General features: G+C 42.6%; 2 protein-coding genes across 2 annotated transcripts in view; one reads left to right on the forward strand and one right to left on the reverse strand.

Moving 5' to 3' along the window:
- DDX20 (DEAD-box helicase 20) overlaps window positions 1-8,968 on the reverse strand; it is a 19,665-nt gene extending 10,697 nt beyond the window's left edge. Inside the window, exons 1-7 of the mRNA XM_007949224.2 lie at window positions 8,668-8,968; window positions 8,166-8,260; window positions 6,037-6,205; window positions 5,334-5,448; window positions 5,073-5,215; window positions 4,777-4,915; window positions 4,616-4,674 (exon numbers count right to left, since the gene is read on the reverse strand). Of these exons, the coding sequence (XP_007947415.1) occupies window positions 4,616-4,674; window positions 4,777-4,915; window positions 5,073-5,215; window positions 5,334-5,448; window positions 6,037-6,205; window positions 8,166-8,260; window positions 8,668-8,968 (1,021 nt within the window). The remainder of the gene's footprint in view (window positions 1-4,615; window positions 4,675-4,776; window positions 4,916-5,072; window positions 5,216-5,333; window positions 5,449-6,036; window positions 6,206-8,165; window positions 8,261-8,667) is intronic.
- A 95-nt stretch (window positions 8,969-9,063) lies between these two features.
- INKA2 (inka box actin regulator 2) overlaps window positions 9,064-24,012 on the forward strand; it is a 39,268-nt gene continuing 24,319 nt past the window's right edge. The window contains exon 1 of the mRNA XM_042782078.1: window positions 9,064-9,204. Coding sequence (XP_042638012.1) covers window positions 9,064-9,204 — 141 coding nt within the window. The remainder of the gene's footprint in view (window positions 9,205-24,012) is intronic.

Raw genomic sequence — 24,012 nt, forward strand, 5'->3', positions numbered from 1 at the left:
CCCATAGGGTTTCCAAGGCTGTCAGTCTTTATGGAAGCAGACTGCTTCATCTCTCTCCCCAGGAGCAGCTGGCGGGTTCAAACCGCTGGCCTTTTCATTAGCAGCCCAATGCTTCAAGCACTACACCACTGTTATTGTTGTTGTTCTTATGTGCCGTCGAGTCGGACCTGATTCATAGCGACCCCTCCGAGGAATTTCACTACAGAGTAGTGATTTCCAAGGCAGTATCACTACAGAACTCGGAAGGAAGGTTGGGCAATCCTACTTCCATAGTGATACTGCTTCGGAAACCCAAGGAGGGGTCGCTATGAGTCGGGGCCGACTCAATGGCAAATAACAACAACAAAACAACAACTTTATATGGAAAGGAAAGAAATCTCAGATAAGCAAAGCATTACTGAAGAAGAACAAAGAAGGTCACATACTTGGATCTCAAAACCTACTATATAGCCAGAGTAGTCAAAACTACCTGGTACTGGTACAATGACAGATAATATAGACCAATGGAATACAATTGAGAACCCAGAAACAGATCCACTGACCTATGGTCAGTAGATATTTAACAAAGGGCTGAAATCCATTTAATGGGGAAGAGAATGTCTGTTTAATAAATGGAGCTGGCAAAACTGGATATCCATTTGCACAAAAATGAAACAAGATCTGTACTTCACACCATACACAAAAACTAATGGCAGATGGATCAAAGACTTAAATGTGAAACCCAAACTATACAGTCTCAAGGAAAAACTAGGGGCAAATTTAGGGGTCCTCATATATGGCATAAATAGACTATCAAGCATAACCCAAAATGCACAAACAGCAGAAGAGAAACTAGATGAATGGGACCTTCTAAAATTAAAATGTTATGTGTTTCCAAACACTTCTCCAAAAGAGTAAAAAGAGAACCTACAGATTGGGAAAAAATATTCAGCAATGATATATCTGACAAGGGACTTAGCTCTAGAATTTATAGAAAACTCCAACACCTCAACAACAAAAAGACAAATAATCCAAATAAAAAATGGACAGAAGACATGAATAGACACTTCACCAGAGGATATTCAGGCAGCCAACAAATATACCAAGAAATGCTCATGATCATGAGCCATTAGAAAAATGCAAATCAAAACAACAATGAGATACCATCTGGCCCCAGTACTAGTAGCAAAGTTCAACAAGACAGAAAATAATAAATGCTGGCAAGAATACAGAGATTGGGACTCTCATACACCGCTGGTAAAACTGTAAAATGATACAACCACAGTGGAAAGCACTATGGTGATTCCTTAAAAAGCTAGACTTAGAAAACCATTTGACCCACAACTCCATTACTAGGTATATATCCTAAAGAAGTGAGAGCCAGGACAAGAACAGATATATGCACACCCATGTTCATCACAGCACTATTTACAACAGCAAAAAGATGGAAACAATCTAGGTGCCCATCAGCAGAAGAATGGATAACCAAACTATGGTACATACACACAATGGAATACTACGCAACCCTGAAGAATACCGTACAATCAGCAAAACATAACATGGATGAACTTGAAGGACATTATGCTGAATGAAAGTCAATCACAGAAGGACAAATATTTTATTAGTCTGTCATGGTAATAAATCAAGGCAGGTTTATATATGGAAGGAAATTTTCTTTGTTGGTTACCAGGGGTGGAAGGAGAGAGAACACTGTTAAATAGGTAGAGACAAGTATTGATTTGGGGGAAGAGAAGGACAATGTACCAAATGTGAATGATCGACATGGTGGCACTGAGGAAGAGGAAGACATAGAGAGGTGCATGGAAGGTACAGACAACAAAGATGAACACTTTTGCACATATAGTACTGCATTGTCAGTGAAGGCAAACACTGATACATGAGAGGACAGATGAATAGACATGCTGAATTATTAGGTATATAGGGGGGAGTGTGCCCATGACCATGTACAGGGTTGGCAGACAATGTTTTTACAAGTGTATCTGTATGTTCTGTAAGAATTCCCATGTATATAGTAGAATTGACAAGGGACAAGATTGTAGTTATAGCCATAGCCAGCTAACCCAGAGGGAGCAAATAATTGGACTTGTGGGCTCAGGACCATAGTCTCAGGGGACATTAAGCTCAACTGGCATACATACTACACAAAAACATTGTTCCACATCCTACTTTGACAAGTAGCGACTGGGACCTTGAAAGTCTGCAAGCGGCCATCTAGATGCAACAATGGGTCTTTCCTCATCCAGAGTAAAGTAGAATGAAGAAAACCAGACTCTTAGAAAAAATTAGTCCAAGGACTGGTACACCATGCAATCCACAGCTTATATGACTACGAGACGAGAAGAACTAGATGGTGCTCGGCTACCACTGTCAACCACTTGGAGGGGGATCTATGTAGGAGATCCTGGATAGAGTCGGAAAACAATGTGGAACAAAACTCAAAATCATAAAAAAAAAAAAAAAAAGAAGGACCAGGTTTGCTGGTCTGATAGAGCCTGGTATAAAACCCTTGAAACTACAGCCCCTAGCTGTCCTTCTGGTCTGGAATTGAACTCACTCATGTGGCTTCCAGCCAAGTAACAGACAGGCACATGCGCTGAACATTTACATTAAGTAGACACATTCCTTGGAGAGATCAATCATGAGAGAATAAAAGGGCTGTGTATGCACAGCGAGGCTGCTCTGGGGGCAGGAATGCATGGGAGGGAAGGACATAGGGAAGAGGTAACTATGGGGAGGAAGTGGTGGAGGATTGTTGCTTTGTGGGAAATCGCAGTCAATGCCATGAGACAAAGAGTATGTGAGTTGCTGTATAGAAAGTGAATTTGCTCTGTAATCTTTCACCCAAATCAGAATAAAAATTTTTTTAAAAAACTTTCCCCAGACATCATGCTCAACTGGCATAACATACTACACAAAAACATTGTTCTACATAACTTTGGTTAAGTAGTGATTGAGGCCTTAAAAGCTTGCAAGCAGCCATGTAGATCTGACAATGGGTCTTTCCTCGTCCAGAGCAAAGAAGAATAAAGAAAATACCAAAGATGCACGGAAACAATTAGTCCAAGAGACTAGTGGACCATGTAAACCTCAGCCTACATGACCCTGAAACCAGAAGAACTAGATGGTGCCCAACTACCACTGTCAACCACTCAGATAGAGATCAGTATAGGAGATCCTGGATAGAGTGTGAGAAAAATGTGAAACAAAATTCAATACCATTAAAAAAAAAAAACCTGTTTTACTGGTCTGATAGAGACTGGTGAAACCCCTGAGACTATGGCCCCCAGTCACCCTTCGGGCCTGAAATTGAACTCACTTTCGTGGCTTCCAACCAAACAATAGACAGGCATATAAGATGAACATTTATACCGGGTAATTCATTAGATCACCCAACCATGGGAGATCAGAAGGGTAGTATTTGCACAGGGTGATAGCTCAGCGAGCAGGAATCCATAGGAAAGGACATAGGGACAAAGTAACCACAAGGAGGAAGTGGCAAGAGAGATATTACATTACGGGGACTGCAATCAATGTCATGAGACAAAATGTATATGAAGTGTTGTATGGAAAATGAAATTGCTCTATAAATTTTCAGCCAAATCACAATTTTTAAAAAAAAAAGTCTCCTCAGTATTTCACTATATACCATGACTTAACAAGTTCAAGCTCAAGCTATCAGGTAAAAATTAAGTTGAAACACCAAAATCAAAACAAAAACCCTCTAAAAAGTTCTCACTGATCAAAAATTCCTTTAAGTTTTTCATTCCTATTCAAAAACCAAATCCACTACCATTGAGTTGATTCTCAGTCACAGCCACCCTAAAGGACAGGGTAGAACTGCCTCGTAGGGTTTCTAAGCCTGTAAATCTTTATGGAAGCAGACTGTCACATCTTTCTCCCACAGAGTGGCAGGTGGATTCAAACTGCCGATCTTTCAGGTAGTAGCCAAGCACTTAACCACTGCACTACCAGGGTTCAAGATCACACCTATTTGGCAGCAGTGTTAATTTGGCTTTATGGCAAGAACTGATTTTCTTTTTACTTTCCACAAGACCTTAAAACAGTTAACTGTCTTAACATCGATTACATAAAGAAGCAAAACACATTTCTCTTAAACCAACAACAAATTTTTTGTTTTATAAAATTATTAAATTCTTCGTGGATACTAAACTCCAGTTAGAAACATCAGTTTTCTAGTTTTTTACTATATACTCAATTATTTCTTAAAAACTAAACTATAAATATTATACAAATATAGTCATATCTATATAAGGAGTCCTGGTAGTGCTGCAGTTAAGGCATTCCACTGCTAACCAAGAGGTCAGTGGTTTGAACTCACCAGCTGCTCCGTGGGACAAAGATGGGGCAGTCTGCTTCCATAAAGATTTACAGCCTTGGAAATCCTATGGGGCCATTCTAGTCTGTCATATGGGGTCACTATGATTCAACTTGATGCCACCCAACAACAAATTCCAACAAAAATAAACCTGAAATTTCGTTTACTCTGAAGTCTCAGTAAAACTCATGAAGTAACTCATAAAGCAGTATATCTTCCTCCTGACTTTCTGGAGGCTTTAAGTCAGGATATTAAACCAAGATTAAACTAAGAGCTTACCTGAAATGCACTCAGCAGGAAAGCCTTTCGAAGAAAGGATATCAGCCAAATGTTGTGCTCTATGAGAAAAAGAAAGGGTTAAAATTTTATAAACAATTACAAGCCCATGCCTAACTTTTCATTTCACAAATTACCCAGATGACCTTTTAAAGATGCATTACCTACTGTGCAAATTAGAAAAGACTAAGGCTTGATTAAATGGAATTCTGCTGAACAGTTCCTGTAAATGTTGAACTTTTTCCTCAAAAATCTTATGGGCCAAAGGGTATGAAGTAACAACTCTGTAATACTGCTTCAAACCTACAAAATCAAAAGTCTTCAGTTAAAACAAAGACAAGTCATACCGTATTATCTTAATAGCAAATATGAAAACAGCAATAGGCAACTGGGCAAGGGAAAGCTCAGAATACCATGAGCAACAAACCAATAATGTAAATTTCCAAAAATCTGTACATACCTATGAGACTTGGATCATTGGCATTTAGTCTTACAAAAGTGGGATCTCTCATGTATTTTGTCAAAGCATTAGCCAAACACTCAGGGTAAGTAGCTGATACTGCCAACATCTGCTTACTGGCAGGCAAAGAAGAATAAATCCAACTGGTAAACAGAAGAAAAACAAACACTACTGAAATTAATCAAAGAGTAATCAATCACATGGAAAAGCTCAAGATAGATACTTTGGAGTACCATTTTAATAGTTACTTATTTTTCTTACTTTATTTGCTCCTGGAAGCTGCCTTCTTCTAAAAGCTTGTCTGCTTCATCAAGAATAAAAAGACGTATACTGGCTGGGTTCAGGTAGTCAAGTTCTAGCAGCTGTTTAATTCTGCCTAAATTCCACAAAAATACACATGGAAATATGTATGATGCATTAAATTGGTGTAAATCTCTGGCAAGGCCATTAATCTACTCAGATTGCACTGCTGGATATTCTAAACCAAATCTCATTATGCATTTACACACAAATTTGAAATCCTGAGTTCTGATCTTATCTCAATCCATTATTTCTCCCTCTCATTTCATCACCAATACGTATGGAAAAGTAACAGTATACTGATAAAAAAAATACTAAGATACTAAATACTAGTTTCTGATTCTGATTAGTAATATGTAGCCAAATGATTAACAAAGAAGCCAAAGGATAATCTGAATCCTTGGCTTAAAAGGACTTCCTGCAAGTCATCTCATCCCTCCTCTCCTCAGAAGCCTATCCCTTACATTCTTAAATACCCATAAAGAGAAGATTTCATAAATTCCGTTGGTAATCAGCCATGTGTCTATAACTCACTTGCTAATGCTCTTTAATTCTAATCTCAAATAATGATCACAGTTATCCAGGACTCCAATATCATTACTGTTATATTAGAAGTGTTCAGTTCCTTAAAAGCCCCAGCTAGCAACAAGCATTGATATCTCACCAGGAGATCCAACAGCAATGTGACACTTTTTAAGTCTGGTTTTGTCTTGCGATAATGGAGTCCCTCCAATAAAGACATGACACTCTAAGCCTTCCATTTTGATTCCAATGGCTGTAATAACAGAATGGATCTGAACAGCAATTTCTCTTGTGGGCGCCAAAATCAGAATCTAAAAAAAACATAAAAATAACTTAAATAAGCCAGAAGAATAAATACATGTGATTGGCACATTCATTATATCATGAACTATTCATTATGCAACCATTTAAAATGATGACAGAGTTTTTATTGACAAAGGAAAAGATTCCATTCATTCATTCATTCACATATCCACTCAGCAAATATTACATGAGAATTAAGTGCTAGGCAACTTATAAAGCAAAAAAAAAAATGAAACTCATTGCCATTGAGTCAATTCCAACAGATGGTGATTCATGTGTTACAGAGTAAAACTGCTCCATAAGGTTTTCTTGGCTGCAATCTTTCCAGAGGCAGATCACCAAGCCTTTGTTCTGCAGTGCCACTGGGTGGGTTCAACCTCTCAACCTTTATATTAGCAATCAAGCACAAAACATTCGTACTACCTAGGGAGGTCAGGCAACATATTAGCTGCTAGGAAATCACAGTTAACAACATAAAATCCTTGATTTCATGGTACTTTCATTCTAGCATAAAGCAAAAACATATATAAATAATGGCAGGTACTAAACACTATGAAGAAAAACCTAACAACATAAGGAGAAAGAAATGACAAAAGAAAAGTAGTCATTTTAATGGGGTGCTCAAGGAAGGCCCCTCTCAGGAGTTAACATCTGAGCAGAGTCATGAATGTAAAGCGTAAAGTAAACCTGTCTGTATGACACCTGGGCCAAATGTTTTCAAGAACAAGTTATCGATCTTGATGTGTTTGTAAAATAATGAGGCCACGTGGCTGGACAGCACTGGGAAGGAAGTTGAAGAGGTCAGAGATCTAGCTCCAGGAGTTAGATCATGAAAGGCTTTATAAACCAGAGTAAGAGCTTTCCCATATAACTATTGCAGAAAGGAAGGTGGAACTATGTGTTCTCAACTATGAGAAGCAAAAAACACTTGGGGAAAAAAAAAGGACTAGGAGAAAATATGCCAAAACTGTTAACAGCTGTTTCTCTCTGGACAGGTTAAGATTATATATTTTTTCCTGGTACTACTTCTCCTTGATTTTTCTAAATTTTCCAAATTTTTAAAAATGAACATGCATAACTTAGATACAAAAAAAAATGTAATGTGTATATAACGTTCACATTACAAAAATCTTAAATTTAAAAAAACTATTTTATTTATGGAACTTATTCACACTTTTAGCACTTAACCTGCTGCCAGAGTGCTCATAGTTAGAAGCCAAAAGCTCAAATAGATCTTAATCCAGAAACAGAAAAGCCCAGGTCCTTGGTAATAAAGGATTTCCTATGACTAGCATCGACCAGGATTCAGTGGATATAAGGTAGGACTCAAAAACCTTCCCAGGTGACGGATGAGTATTCCTGGTTAAAAACAACAGTATTAAAGGATCATTATCATCAGATATAAATAACTGAGAACATGAAATAAAGTCTGTCCTAACTCTTGAGTTACAAACTAAGACGATGAGGATCCTATCTGATAGTGCCTGGCATACTGTTTCTACACAATATTGACTCAACAAATCTTTGTTGAAGAAATGACTTCCCCAAGCCCAAATCTCCTGCTAATTTGGGTAAAGCAGTCTTAGAACTATTCCAAGAAAACCTAGAAGATGGGAATTCAATATGATACATTCACACATCTTTAAAAACCACCTGGAATTACCAGCAATAACAGCCAGAGTACATCAGCATAAATCAAATCAAAAGCTAAGTTATGCCTCAGCAAGAAAAAGAATAATGAATCCTTGTCTGTAGTCTCAAGTCACAACAAAACTGACACACATGGTAGGCTTACTGTATTTATGATGTGGTAATAATGTAAAATTCCAGATTTCAAAGACCGATTATGTATCTATGGTAACCATCCATACCACTACCACTCAACAGCCTTAATGTCTCCTTTACTTTCATAATTTACATATGGTTTAACTCAATCATTCACACCTGAGTCCTCTGAGCTAAACTCACCTGTGTACTTAAGTTTTCAAGAACAAGAGAGTCCAAAGCAATGGTGGAGAATACACAGGTTTTCCCAGTGCCAGACTTAGCTTGAACAATTAAATCTGAGAATAGGGGGAAAAAAAAATTGTCACTAGCGAGTACTAAGTGAAGATGCTTAGATGCCTACATGGAATCTGAGAACTAGAAACGGTGTCCAGAGATCACCTAGTTGGCATCTGCATTTTCAGTTTACCCTCAAAAACGCACGAGGCCATTCCAGAACCACGCCAGGTCTCTGAACCTCTACCATTTACCTTCTCAAGCTTATAATCACTTACCAGTACTGAAAAGGATTAACTATCTTCAAATCCAAAACTACGCCCTTTGTTTTACAAAAGAGGAAACAGAGGCTCCAAGGCATTCAGCGCCTTGTCCTAGGCACAGCGGCCGACCAGGGGCTCCCTCCCAGTCCACGCCGCGGGCCCCCTATTCCGCTGTCCCATCTGGCTTTCTCAGAGCCCCCCCTCACCAAGGCCGCAGCGCCCCAGCGGGATGGCCTTGAGCTGCACCGGTGAGGGCCGCTCGAAGCCGGCCGCCCGCAGGCCCTCCAGCACCGGCCGCGACAACAGTAGCGACTCGAAATCCGCCGGCTTGGCCAGTAACACGTCCCCCGTGCGGGTCCGCGAGCCGCCAATGTCGTGAGCCGTCCGCAGGCTGCGCGCCGGCCCGGGGACCGGCTCCGGAGCCGGGACAGAGGTGGTCATAGGCTCTCCCGGTATAGCTGTCTCCACGGTCGCTAAGGCCGCGGGGACATCAACCGTCGCCGCCATGGTACACGCGCCGCCGGATCTCGCGGTACTTGAGACGAAATGGCGAGCTTGAGGGCGAGAAAAGAGAAAACTTTATTGGCAGTCTTCCCGTGACGATGTTGACCCGCCTGGCCTACGAGAGAAGTGGAGGGATGGAGGGACGGAAGCCGGAAGCTGGAAAGACTCTGGGACAACCTCAGAAAAACTGTGGGCTGAGGAAGGCGGGAAATAAGAAAAGGGGAAAGATGAGACTACCGGTATGTCTCAGCCTCTGGCCTGCAGAGGGCGCCGCGTGCTCACGGTGGGGGCACTGCCCCGCCTCCCGGCAGTCTTCCGGTTAGGTCCGCCCAGCCCAGCCCGGGCGTCGCCACCGTACAAACCCTCTCTTTGTGATGCTCGGGGTGCGTCACACTTCCCCGCCTCTGAACCTTGGCTCTCTGTTCCGTCAGCCTGAATCCCACTCCGCCATCACCTCTTCTGGAGCCCTCTCCTCAACGCGCTGTCTCTTGTGTTTGCAGAGAGCGCTTGGAGTAGAACAAGACTAAGGATTTTTATCATGTTGTATGTTACAAGTCTCTGCAGAACAGCTTTTTTCATCCCTTGGTCCCCAGGCCCTGGCACAGTACCTGGCACATGGTGAACTAAGAACTGGAATTGAATATTGAGTTGACACTGACAACTCCCAAACCTCAAATCTCTCTCTTTACTCTAAACTTACATTTTCATTCATCTGCCTCATCATTTCTGCCTAAGATGTCTAATACCTCGCGGTGTCTTGTATGCCTTGCTCCATCATTTCATGGGTTTGCAACTAGCAGTCTTTATGACTTTTTCTTATTTTAGGTCTCTACTGAAATACCTCTGGTAGCATAGTGCCTAAGGCACTTGACTGCTAACCAGAAGACTGGCGGTTCAAACCCGCCAGCCACTCCTGGGAAGGAAGGTTGGGCAATCCTACTTCCGTAGTGATACTGCCTCGGAAACCCAAGGAGGGGTCGCTATGAGTCGGGTTTGACTCCACGGCAAATAACAACAACAACAACAACTCAAATATCACCTTTCAAAGAAGTCTTTCCTGAAGTCCCTAAAACAGCACCTCATCCCTGCCTTTCCCATCATTATAGTCCCTTGTTCTGCTTTATTTTTCTTCATAGCACTTATCACTACCTGATGTTATATGTTTATGCCTGTATTGTATGTCTCCCGTACTTCATGAGAACAGGAACCTTTTTTGGTTTTCTGCTCTACCCCTAGTAGGAAAAACAGAATCTGACACGTGGTAGGTACTCAATATTTATTGAATGAATGAGCACTTATAACAAAGACTTAGTCACAATCCAAAACTTAAATATTTTCTGAAAACAAACCTTACGATTCCAAACCTAAAGCTATTCTGCACCCAACATCAATCTATTCCTGTGTCCTCAAATCATAATCCTAGCCCTTAACCCCCACCTCCTTCACACAGTAGTGATTCCAGATTCCAAACAATGTGAGGCATTGGCCTAGTAATCCCATTGGAAGGGAGTCCTACTTAGATGTTTGCTCAGAAATTTGCAAAACCTTGAGAAAATGTCAGCTGTCCATATGAAAGAAGGGGGACTGATGATGGGGGTGCATTAAAGCCCCCAGGCTTCCACTTTGTACTTCCATCTCTTTTTATCTACCTAATTAATCCCCCAAGTCACATCTTCTACTATCCTTCCCCCCTTTCTAACAATACACTGAGTTCAGGTGATTTTGCCTCCAAATATTTCATCCATTCCTTCCCATAGCACCTGCCCTGTTTTAGCACCCTTCACTATCCTGAACTATTGCAATAACCTCTTGATTGGTCTCCCTGCTAGAATCTCTTTCTCTATCCTAGCTGCTGGAATGATCTTTCTTAAATAGATAACTTTGGTTGTTTTGGACCAGCTTCGGATCTTGCTCCTTTTGACAACCTTATTTATTTCCCACCCTATGCTCCCACCTCACACTAAATAATTCTTGTCCAGCTCTTAGCATATTGTGTTTACTTGTTTACATGCTTGCCCATCCCCCTAAATTATGAGCTTCTCAATGATAGGAATATTGTCACCCCAACCTCTCTCCAGCCCAGTACCAGGCACCTGGTGGACCTAATAAATGTTGAATGGCTGACAGTTTCTTGCTCAAATATCTCTTGCTGGGTCCCCAAGTGCACAGCAGTGGTTCTACAGAACTCAAACCAATCACTGTCAAAGAACCTAGTTCTCATCCCAAGAGAAACAGAAAGACTACTTTTCCAGGAAAGAACATTTATAGTTTTGTAGGCATTCTACAGTTGCATTTGTTGTTTATGATGTTCTATAGACAAAAATATTGCAGCAATGTTATTGGGAATACATTTTATTGCTATGGCTAAAAACACAAATCAATTTTAAAAAATCTCTCAATAGTTAAAAAGAATAATAATATTGTTGACCATAATTTTCAGTGCTATAGAGATAAAACACAAAGGTAAGAGATCATTTAATAAGTAGGAAAGGTGTAAGACAAAAACATATGGAAGTCAAACACTAGGGTGGACTTTGTCTGCCTCTTAGCACCCACAGGATAAAGTCACAATTGGACCCAGCCTCTTCTCAGGCCTGAAAGCCCACCTACCTCCTCCAAACAGACCAAGCTACATCAACTTCTTAAAGCTCATGGCTCATAGTATCTCAGCACCTTTGTGCTGTTCTTCTACTCAGAGATCCTCTTACCTTGTAAATCTGAGAGCTTCCTCTTTCCTTCAAGTCAATGGAGACTAATGGAGGGAGAGATCCCTGTGAATGGAAGAGGTAAGAGTGAGACTTGAATTCAGAATGAATGCTGAGCATTTCCAGTCATTTTGCATTGGAGGCTTCTGAGCCCAGGGAGAAGGGAAACAATGCATATAGTGGGTATCAGGCGGTCACCCTGGGTGTGAACATCAGTGGAGACATGTAGAAAAAAGGAAAGGAAACTATGGTTTGAAAGTGACTTTCTCTCACATGACCCTGAAAGCAACAAAAGGTAGGCAATTGTTATGTGCATTCAATGCACAAACATCACTTTATTCATGCTGTCAACAAAAATCTTCTGAATACCTACTGTGAATCATCCAAATGCTGGAGATACAAAAATGAGCAAAATAAACAGAGCCTTTGCCATCAAGGAGAAAGATGCTCACAAATAGGTGGTCACATTCACAGTAAAGTGCAGGGGGCCACTGAAGTTGAAGAGGGCCACCTAAGCAAATGGGAACCAAGAAAGGCTTGGCCATCAGGATTAGAAAATAACACCTCAAAATTACAGTGGCTTGACTAAGATAGAATTTTATTTTGCCCTTGTGGAGAGATCTTAAGATAGGATTGATATAGCAGGTCTGTTCACAAAGTTCCCAGGACCTACGCTTCTACTGTTTTAGTCCCAAATGATTGTCATAGCTCCAATCATCACGTCTGCATTCTAGTCATCAGGAAGAAGAGAAGGTCAAAGTAGAAAGCATGGAGTATTCACGCCAGAAGTCTTCTAAGGAAGGTACTGAAAAGCTGCTATACTCCTACTTGGCATCTCTTTCCCAGAACTTAGCCACAGAGTCATATTTACTGGCAAGGACATCTGGGAAGTGTAGTCATTTGTTCGGGCAGTCCATGCCCAACTATGGAGAAGAGGGAGTTCTATTATGATACAAGAAGGGAAAGGACATTGGAGGCAGCTAGCTGTCTCTGCCACATCTTCCCAGTATTGGTGAGAGCCAAAGTAAGACATGAAGAGTAAACAGGAGTCACCCTTATGACAAAAAAAAAAAAAAGTTTCTGTCAAGTTCAACAAGACAGAACATAACAAATGCTGGTGAGGATAGGGAAAGATTAGGACTCTCATACACTGCTGGTGAAACAGTAAAATGTTACAACCACTGTGGAAAGCAGTATGGTGATTCCTTAAAAAGTTGGAATTAGAAATACTATTTGACCCAGCCATTCCATTACTAGGTATATATCCTAAAGAAGTGAGAGCGAGGACAAGAACAGATATATGCACACCCACGTTCATTGCAGCACTATTTACAATAGCCAAAAGATGGAAACAACCTAGGTGTCCATCAACTGAAAAATGGATAGCCAAACTATGGTACATACATAAAATGGAACACTTACGCAAAACTAAAGAATAACACAGAACCTGCAAAACATCACATAACATGGATGAACTTGGAGGACATTATGCAGAGTGAAATAAGTCAAATCACAGAAGGATAAATATTATATTAGTCTTTTTTGTAAAAAGGAAAGGTTTATATATAGAAGGAAATTTTCTTTGTTAGTTACCAAGGGTGGGAGGGGAGGGGAGGGAATACTGTTAGGTAAGTAGAAACAAGTATTGATTTGGGTGAAGAGAAGGGCAATGTACCAAATGTGAGTGATCAACATGGTGGAAGAGGAAGAGGAAGACATAGAGAGGTGCATGGGAGGTACAGACAACAAAGATAAACTCTTTTGTACATATGGTACTGCATTGTGAGTGAAGGCAAACATTGATAGATATAGGTAGATAGATGGGTGGATAGGCTGAACTATTAGGTATGTCTGTGCAGGGGGGAGTGTGCCCAGGACCATGTATAGGGTTGGCAGACAATGTTTCTACAAGTGTATTTGTATGTTCTGTAAGAATTCCCAGGTATATAGTAGAGCTGACAAGGGAGAAGGTTGTAGTCACTTCTTGGTCACAGCCAGCTACCCAGAGGGAGCAAGTAGTTGGACCTGTGGGCTTGGGAACATAGTCACAGGGGACATCAAGCTCAATTGGCATAACATACTACATAAAACATTGTTCCACCTCCTACTTTGGTGAGTAGCGACTGGGATCTTAAAAGCTTGCAAGCGGCCATCTAGATGCAATAAAGGATCTCTCCTTGTCCAGAGCAAAGAAGAATGAAGAAAACCAAAGATTGATGGAAACAATTAGTCCGAGCAACTGGTACACTGGTACACCATGCGATCCTCAGCCTATATGACTATGAGACCAGAAGAACTAGATGGTGCCTGGCTACCACTGTCAACCACTCGGAGGGGCATCTATGGAGGAGATCCTGGATACAGAAGCAGAACAATGTGGAACAAAACTCAAAATCATTTGGAAAAAAAAAAAAAAAGGAGGGGGACCCACCAGGTTTGCTGGTCTGATAGAGCCTGATGGAACCACTGAGACTATGGCCCCTAGCGGCCCTTCAGGTCTGAAATTGAACCCACACCTGTGGCTTTCAGCCAAACAAAAGATAGGCATATGAGGTGAACATTTACATTAAGTAGATACACTCCTTGGAGAGAACGATCATGGGAGAATAGAAGGACCTGTGTATGCACAGGGAGACAGCTCAGGGGGCAGGAGTGCATGGAGGGAGGGACACAGGGAAGAAGTAACTATGGGAAGGAAGTGGGAGGGGAGCTGTTGCATTGTGGGAAATTGCAGTCAATATCATGAGACAAAGTGTATGTGGGCTGCTGTATGGAAGGTGAATTTGCTCTGTAAACTTTCACCCAAATTACAATTAAAAAAAAAAAAGCAGTTGCTGTGAAGCTGATTCCAACTCAGGATGAACACATGTGTATAGAGCAGAAGTGCTGCATAGGGTTTTCAAGGCTGTGATCTTTTGGGAGCAGACCACCAGGCCTTTCCTCCGAGGCACCCCTGAGTGGGTTTGAACTGCCGGCCTTTCAATTACCGGATGTACACTTACCTTTCCGCACCACCCAGGGACTACTCCTAGCTTTATGACAGAGAAGGGAAAAGTGGATGTCTAGAGTTTGTTTTTTTTGTTTTGTTTGTTTTTGAGAGATGAGGAAGATCATAGCACATTGAGGGGACTAAAAGAGCTTAGAATGTAAATGGGAGAATGAGCTATGATGAGGCAGTAGAGGTGAGCTTTAGGCCAGTTTATACAGTGTCTGGATTTTAACCTAAATGCCTTCTATGTGTCAGATGTTGAACAAGATGCCACCTTCAAGGCAAGAATAAGTAATTGGCTCAAGGTCACAGAGCTAAGAAATGAGACTGGAATTCAGGTCTATCTAACAGCAAAGTCTAGGCTCTTTCTATCCCCTGTCCTTAGAAAAGTTGACAATCTAGCTAAGAAAATGAGCAAGCATGAATTATGCAAGTAGCACCAACCAGTGTAAGATCATATGCAGTACTGGCATTTTTCAGAGCTTTAGTTTCTCCAAGTGTGGGAGAAAGTGAGAACTTCTCAGAAGTTGGAGAAGACAGCTTTTGGTCTTGGGAGAGCAATAGCTTTCTTCCCTACATCCTTGCCTCCACCCAAGATAGCAACACCAGGAAACAGCTCAAGTCCAGTGAATGACGCAGTGGGGCCAATTGTCTGAGCTGGTCTTGAAGGTTGGGTAAAGAGGCCATCAGGCAGTGGGGATGGAAGGAGAGAACTCACCAGGCAGATTGGTCTTAGAATGACATTCTGGTACATAGGGAACAGTTTGTGCAGAGGCATGGAAGCACGAAAAATCCATCATTTAGGGAAAGTACAGCTTTTAATGTGAACGGAGTTAGATGTGGCAGCAATTACCAGGAAACGAGGCTGCAGAGATATTTTGGTCCCACATTATGGAAGATCTTGTCTGCTGCCAGAAGGAATACATAATGAGTATGTTATGTTCTCCCAAGGTGGGATGGGTAGTGTTATGTAACAGTAAAGAGAAATATGGTTGGAAATGTAGATTGGGGCTTGATTAACAAGGCTCAGGAGTTTGGATTTTAACTTACACACATAGAGAATAACATAAATTGGTGATCTAATTTGAGGCAGGTAACTACAAGGTCTGAGGCCCTGGGTGCTACAAATGGTTAACATGCTTGTTTGTTAACTGAAAGGTTGGAGGTTCAAGCCCAACCCAGAGTTGCCTTTAATAAAAGGCCTACACCTTGTTTAGCATAAAAAGAATGAGAACATCAAAGACTCATAGTAACAATTAGTCCAAGGGACTAGTGGACCATTTAAACCTCAGTCTACATGACCCTGGCACCAGAGGAACTAGATGGTGCCTCACTACCACTGTCAATCTCTCAGAAAGGGATCAAAATATATCCTGGATAGAGTGGGAGAAAAATGTGGAACAAAACTCAAAAGCATTTAAAAAAAAAAAAAAAAAAAAAAAGCTTATTGGTCTGATAGAGACTAGTGAAACCTCCAAGATTATGACCCTTAATCACTCTTCAGGCCTGCAATTGAACTCACGTCTGTGGCTTCCAGCCAAACAAGAGACAGGCCTACAAGGTGAACATGTATACCAGGTAGGCATAGCCCTTAGAACAATCAACTACAGGAAATCAGAAGGGCAGCATTTGCATAGGGAGATAGCTCAGAGAGTAGGAGTGCATAGGAAAGAAGGGCTCAGGGGAAAGTAACCACAGGGAGGAAATGACAAGAGAGCTGTTACATTATGAGGATTGTAATCCATGTTGTAAAACAAAATGTGTATGAACTGTTGAATGGAAAACAGATTTGCTCTGTAATCTTTCACCCAAATCACAATTCAGAGAAAAAAAAAAAAAACACCTGGTGGTCTATTTCCAAAAAGTCACCTATTGAAAACTCTGTGGAGCACAGTTCTATTTGACATTCATGGGGTCACCATGAGTCAGAACTGACTCAGCGGCGACTGATTTAACTGCGAAGCCCACTATCTGCAATCTTTTACATATAACAACAACTCCTGGCTCTTTTAGGAGCTGGTACACTGCTTTCTGAGTACCAGTGCTCCCTGTACGCTGCTTATCCAGCAAACTATGATTAAGGATGTGTCTCCTAGCTCCCTTCCCCAGACACGGTTATCTTTTTCTTCTATAGCCTTCAGTTCATCTGCTCAATAGACCAGCACTATCAATAAATTTAAGCTACACAAGTTTATCAAGTAAAATATCTGGCCTTCTGGGTAAAATTTATGGTTTTATGACCCATTCAATCCTAGTTGGCTACTCCCCAACATGGAGAATAACCATTTGGACATGTGCTCCATTGCCTATCTCTAGTACTTTTACAGGCAGAAATTAGCCAGGGAGAAGTAGCAATGGCCTGAGACTCTGCCCTCTCCACAGCCACCTCTGCCATTGGGATTTGCCTGGCTCCCTTTACGAAAAAACTCCCCAGGCCATCCCTTCCTCACTCTCCAGACCAGACTCTTCTCTGCCCAGGGCCCATGTTGATTAATTGCCTGATTTAACACCACGGTCTCAGCCTTTAGGGAGAAAGGCAGCACATTTGCTCTTCTCCTTGTGAGAACGGGCCCAATTCATTCTTGTCCGGGCAGCATAATAAATAACCTGCCCCTTTTGGCAGGGAGTTTATTAGAGACTGATGGGACATTTAACAATAACTGGGGGCCCATGATTTATTAGGTAGGGAGGTTCATGGCGTCTCTGAAGACTAGGAATGTGGAATTTAATTGATAAAGCGGCTGTCAGCAGCAATGAGATGCACTCAATAGAATATGCATTTAAGGGATTCTCTTTGGAGCTGTCAGGATGGGTTTCTGCTAATCATATTCAGCTCCTGTGGATGGTGGTGTCTGCTGGATATCAGTGAGAGACAAATGGCAGGAGGGGGCTCTGAAAGGGGCCTGGGGAGGGGTGCACCTGTCAGTTGCCCAGCTCAGTGGAAGAATGTGACACAAATGAGCAAAAGGAACAAGGATCCTCGTTACCCAAGTGAGGGCTCCTTTTCAAGAGGGCTTTGTCTCTCTTCTGTGAGTTACTCAAGAGAGCTCAGGGTGCAAAGCACCTACTTCCTGGAAAGAGAGAAAAAGAAAGAGTTAAATGTCAAGAAGAGAGATTTGTTCTGGAATTCCAAACTCTCTGAACCCTCACATTTCTGCACCAAGAGACCTACCTTTCCCTCCAGCCACTGACATTCATATACACAACACACACACACACACACATCTGCACACATTCCAGTCATGCACACATGCACTCATGCACATACACACACATACATGTCAGTTATACATGTCAGTTTACACATATATAACATACATGTCATCTCATGTTACACGCACATGCCTCAGTTAGTTACACATATACACACATGCCATAGTTAGCCCATGCTCCCACAGTCTCCCTCAAACCCCTGCCTGGTTCAGGTGGCAGCTCCTCCTGTCCCTGCTATTCTCATGCCTAGGACAGAGCCGCAGAAACCCTGATGGATGAAACCTCACCTTTTTTGTTGTTTCCCAGCTCCAGAGACCTTAGATTCCAGGCTGAAAACCTGGAAATAAACACTTGTCTTTTGTGTACAGAGCATGCAGCTACTTCATCCCTCAGCCCACCCTCCACCCCAGCTTCCGCACAATAGATTGGTTTTATATCCAGGGACCATCAATGATAGCACAGCTTTGTCCTCAGGAAGCCTTGAGTCTTTCCTACCCTCCCCACCCCCCACCTCGCGGGCTGTTGCTCAGCCTTAAACAAGGCCATGTAAGGCGAGCAGAGGGGCTTTCTCAGGCCTGAGCCTGTCTCCCTGCTTTGATCCTCCTGCAGCTATTCTTAGGGCCCAGGAGATTGGTCTGCCTCCTTGTTCCCTTGAGGGGCACAAAGGGAGGGGGGACAACAGCCAGGGGAGAAGAAATGATTGTCACTGTCTAATCTGAGCCTCGGTGGTGACACCAAGGGACCTCTGAGCAGGGTGGATACAGCAACGGGTTTGATTAAATCAAACCTCTCCTGAAACCTTGTTAAATTAAACTGACAGGTCCAGAGCAGATTCTCGAGGGCTGTGAAATCATCACCTCAGGTGGGGGTGGGGAGGCCCAGGGAGGTGGTAAGAAGATCAGAAGGTAGCCTGTTCTCTACTTATTTCCTCTCTCCTATAGATAGGAGATGAGATTTATGGAGGTGAGATGCTGAAGTCCTTATCTGTGCACAGGCTGTGGAAACTCACACAGAGGCAGCCTGCTGCCTCGCTGTAGGCTTGGCAAATCCCTCTGGCTGTCAGGCCTCACATTTGCAACAATGCTTGCAACATTTCAGAGGGCCTTTGCATAGTTTACCTTCACAACAGGCAAGTAGCAGAGGGATGATTTGCCCCACTTTATAGTTAGAGGAACTGAGGCATGGAGAGATTACAGCGCTGATCTAGAGTCAGGCAGAGCAGGCAGCAGATCTAGTCCAAGAACCCAGGTCTTCCACCATCCAGACCTGATGCACACTGCTGCCAACATTACGCCATATGGCAGATTTTCCCAGGATTTAGTCCCTGGAGCTCCATCTCTTCTTCCACCCACCAGAGAAATGGAAAGCACACAGTTTTACACATGGGCCATCAGGAAAATGTCTAGTTCTCAACTTGCTTTATGAAGCCCACGTACAAGGCACACAGTTAGCTTCTAAAGGTCACGAGGCCATTCCAGTTGTCTTCATATCACTCTCCCACCCCTCCAAGCCCTTCCAAGTCACTTCCACATTTGATAATTACAATTCAGGGAGGGAGGAGCAAAGAGTTATTGTTAGTAATACCAGCAAATGGTAATAGTACACCACCACCGATACCCTGCTGGCTCCCTCACCTGTCACCCAGTTCCTCACCTGCCAAAGCTAATTTTCCACTCACCAGTGGGTGAGAGCTCATTTCAGAGTGTACGAGCTGAGCACACACACATACTCACTTATGGATGCACAGTGCCATTGTGAATATAGTCATGCCTCACCCGGGATGCCCTTGTTCTCACTTCAGATGCACTCTAATGATTTGTTTATTGACACCTCCACCCTTTTCCAATCCCTTTTTCAGTAGGGTGGGATACTGGGATGGGGATGCTGGTCAAGGTGGTAGATACTGATCATCAGAGCACAGCTGGGATCCTGTTGGACTCTGCCTCCTCCCAAAGCACACACCTCAGACCCCAGTCTGTGCACTGGTTAATGATCAGATATTAGTACTAAGGGAGCAAAGGACTTGGAAGAGGGAGAGAGAGAAGCAGAATTATGAAAGAAGTTGAGTTAGAGAGCTGGCATGAGGTGGTACACTTTGTTTAATGAGGACAAACAATAGGAAACATCACCAGGGATGATCATGTATGTATCACACAGGACATGGAACCACCAAGTCTTCCCATAGTTACTCTATGTGTTTGGATCACCACTTCTGCCCAAAAAGTGGCAGACAAAAAGCAGAGAGACAGATAGGTAGGAGGTACTTGTTGTTATTGCTAGCTGCCATTAAGTCTGGCCCAGATTCATGGCAATCTCATGCACAACAGGATTGAACTATGTGATCCATAGAGTTTTCATTGACTGTTTTTTTCAGAAGTAGTTCTTTCTGGGAGTAGGCCTTTCTTCCTACACTGTCTTAGTCTGGAAGCTCCACTGACACCTGTTCAGCATCACAGCAACACACAAGCCTCCACTGACAGACAGATGGTGGCTGCACAGAAGATACTTAGATGGACAAATATCATTGGCTCCTATAACAATCTTTGGTGTCATTATTGACCACACCCAAACACATCTCCAATCTATCTGTCTGAAATCACATAACAGATCTCTAAGGCAACAAGTTGGATTCCTCTGCTGTAAGCAACCTGAATGACCTGCCTATTTAACATTTCTGCACTATACTTTCCTGACTTGTACAATCATATGGTTGGGCAGGAAATGCAGATTGTTAAGAATGTTTAAAACTTTAAGGATCATAGAGGAGAAAACTGAGATGAAGGAGGTTAAATGGCATGTGCAAAGCCACTCAGTGAGGCAGTGGAGTGACTGAGAGAAGCTAGGTTCTGGAGCCAGATAGAGCCAGGTCCACATGCCAGTTCCAGCATTCACTACTGCAAGACCCTAGGACAGCTACTGTCCCCTGTCTCTGCTTTCTTATCTGCAGAATGCAGGTAATAAGAGCATCTACCTCAGAGGGCCTGGGGAGAGTAGATGAGAATCTTATGACTGTACAAGTCAGGAAAGTGTAGTATAGAAATGTTAAGTGACTTGCTGTAGGTTACCCAGATTGCTAATAGCAGAACCACACCCAGTGAGACCTCCCTTCCCTAGGTGACCCATCTTTTCTCCCCACCTCACTTGAGCAAGTGTTCATAAAGGAATCTAGTTCCTTCCATTAGAGTTGCCCTATCACAGTGCCTGGCACAAGGAAAGCCTTCAATAAATGATAGCTATGTCTATTATTAGTGACAGTGTGGAGGTCTAGACCCACACATCTTAACTTTCAGTCTTTCCATGAAGCCACAATGTCCTGATTATCTCTAAGGTCTCTTTCAGCCCTAAAATTCAATGATTCTAAGTCAGAAAATTAAAATGCAAGTTATTTCCAAAACCCTCCAGGCAGAGACACAAAAGACCATTTGGGGAATTCATTATTCACTCTCTATTGTCTCCGTCACTTTCTATGGATGATGATTCATGGGGAATAATCACAGCAAAGAAAACCTGTCCAAAGCCAGGGAGTAGGGAGGGCACTAAAAACCCAAACTCCTTTGCATGTTCAGCTCCTGTTCTTCTATTTGTATCTTCATTTTGTTAAGTGGTGACAGTGTTTCTTAGGCTAGGTGTATTTCCTCCTTGAGAACGTGAGGCTTTCTCTTGGCTGCTACATACAGTACTGCGTTGTCAGTGAAGGCAAACATGAATATACGGGTAGATAGATGAGTGGACAGGCTGAACTATTAGGTATGTCTATGCCGCAGGGAGTGTACCCAAGACCATGGTTAGGGTTGATAGACAATGTTTCTACAAGTGTATTTGTATGTTCTGTAAGAATTCCCAGGTGTATAGTAGAGCTGACAAGGGACAAGGTTATAGTCACTTCTTGGCCATAGCCAGCTACCCAGAGGGAGTGAATAGTTGAACCTGTGTGCTTGGGACCATAGTCACAAGGGACATCAATTCAATTGGCATAACATACTACACAAAACATTGTTCCACCTCCTACTTTGGTGAGTAGCGACTGGGATCTTAAAAGCTTGCAAGCAGCCATCTAGATGCAATGATGGTTCTCTCCTTATCAAGAGCACAGAAGAATGAAGAAAACCAAAGACTGATGGAAACAATTAGTCCTAGCGACTGATACACCATGGGATCTGCAGACTATACGACTATGAGCAGAAGAACTAGATGGTGCCCAGCTACCACTGTCAACCCCTCGGAAGGGGATCTATGTAAGAGATCCTGGATAGAGTGAGAGAACAATGTGGAACAAAACTCAAAATCACTTGGGAAAAAAAAAGGGGGGGACCAGGTTTGCTGGTCTGAGAGAGCTTGGTGGAACCACTGAGACTCTGGCCTCTACCTGCCTTTCAGGTCTGGAATTGAGCCCATACCTGTGGCTTCCAGCCAAACAAAAGATAGGCATATGAGCTGAACATTTATCTGCGGTAGACACACTCCTTGGAGAGAATAATCTTGGGAGAAAGAAGGGCTGTTTATGCACAGGGAGACAGCTCAGGGAGCAGGAGTACATGGAGGGATGGACACAGGGAAGAGGTAACTATTGGGAGGAAGTGGGAGGGGAGCTGTTGCATTGGGGTAAATTGTAGTCAATGTCGTGAGACAAGGTGTCTGTGAACTGCTGTACGGAAAGTGAATTTGCTCTGTAAACTTTCACCCAAATCACAACAGAATAAATAAATAGTTTTAAAAACTACTGCTGCTAGTAATTACTGCCACCCAACCTTTGCCCCCAAGACTCCAGGGAGAGGGTCCTGCCTTTCTGGCCAAGCAGAAGCCCCCAAGTCAGTAGCTATCACCCTCAGCACTGGCACCTCTCAGTGTCTCCAGGTGAAATCTCTACCATACTCCATGTTGACATCTGATCAGGACTAGGACGGTTCTCTGACACCTGCAAAAAACCACAAGAGGCCCAGGAGCCAGTGTGGGGAAAACAAATATGTGGAAGGCCAAACCTGAGACATGACCTCTTTTTCTCCTCACCCCACAGCCTCAGAAAGAGAAGCGAGTAGCTTTTTTTTCATTCCTGTTAACAAGTCTCTCCCTGGCAGGCCACCAAGCTTTGGTCCTTTCTTAAAACTATCAGGAGCTGGTGGAGATGGCCAAGTAGTGTGTAATCAAAATGAACTTTTGCTCCGTTTCAGGCTGTAGGAAGATTAAAGGGAACCCAGCGCTGGGTCTCTTGGGAGTAAGACATTGCAGAATGTTCCCGGAAGGGTCCTAGGAGCAAGCCACCATACTTCACTTCTACCAGTATTAGTTTGCCCAAACACCGTAAGCATTTCCTTATGCCCTGGTATTCCCCAGTTGTTCTTTGCAGTTGGAAAATATTTACTTTTCTGGCAAATGTTTGCAAAATGGAAATATTCACTTCCCAAGTAGCAACAAGACTTTTGCTTCGGCACCATAAGCACCAGGCCCACAACTGCAAAGAATTCCAAAGTAAGGCTCAGCAGCAACTCATAGATGATGACTGTTCATTTTTTGAACTAATCTACTTTCCGCTTAAAATTTCCCCTGAATTGTTCAGATGTGACAGTCCGGGGATCCATTCTTACCTGGGATTTTCTCAAAGTACTATATTGCTAAGTCTTTCTCCAATATTCTCTCCAAAAAGTTTTAGCAACTGCATAAGTGATAGCCAGATCTTTTAGCCCCATGACTATGTAAAGAAGTTCAAGTTAAGACTATGGATAAAAGTGATAGCAATCCTGTGAATGTGGGTGCTACTGGAACTCCCTCTTTCAATGGTTCTAGTCATCTCAATTACTTATCTTAGGGCATGTCCCTCCTGCTTTCTGCAGAGTAGAGGAGTAAGAAAGAGTGCTATTCTGGAAACCACCACCAATTGCCGTGGAGTCAACTCTGACTCGCTACAACCTCATGTGTGTCAGAGTAGAACTGTGTTCCACAGGGTTTCCAATGGCTGAGTTTTTGGAAATAGATTGCCAGGTCTTTCTTCGAAGGCACCTTTCAATGGACTTTAACCTCCAACCTTTCAAAGATTATCAGCCAAGTGTGTTGATGATTCATACCACACAGAGACTACTACTCTGGAAAATTCTATTACTGTACATACCAGTTTCTTTGGGCCTTAGCTGCTCCATCTATAGATG

Source organism: Orycteropus afer, unplaced genomic scaffold (genome assembly GCF_000298275.1).
Source record: "Orycteropus afer afer isolate SDZICR_OR568_19922 unplaced genomic scaffold, OryAfe1.0 scaffold00010, whole genome shotgun sequence".
NCBI classification, from domain to species: Eukaryota; Metazoa; Chordata; class Mammalia; order Tubulidentata; family Orycteropodidae; genus Orycteropus; species Orycteropus afer.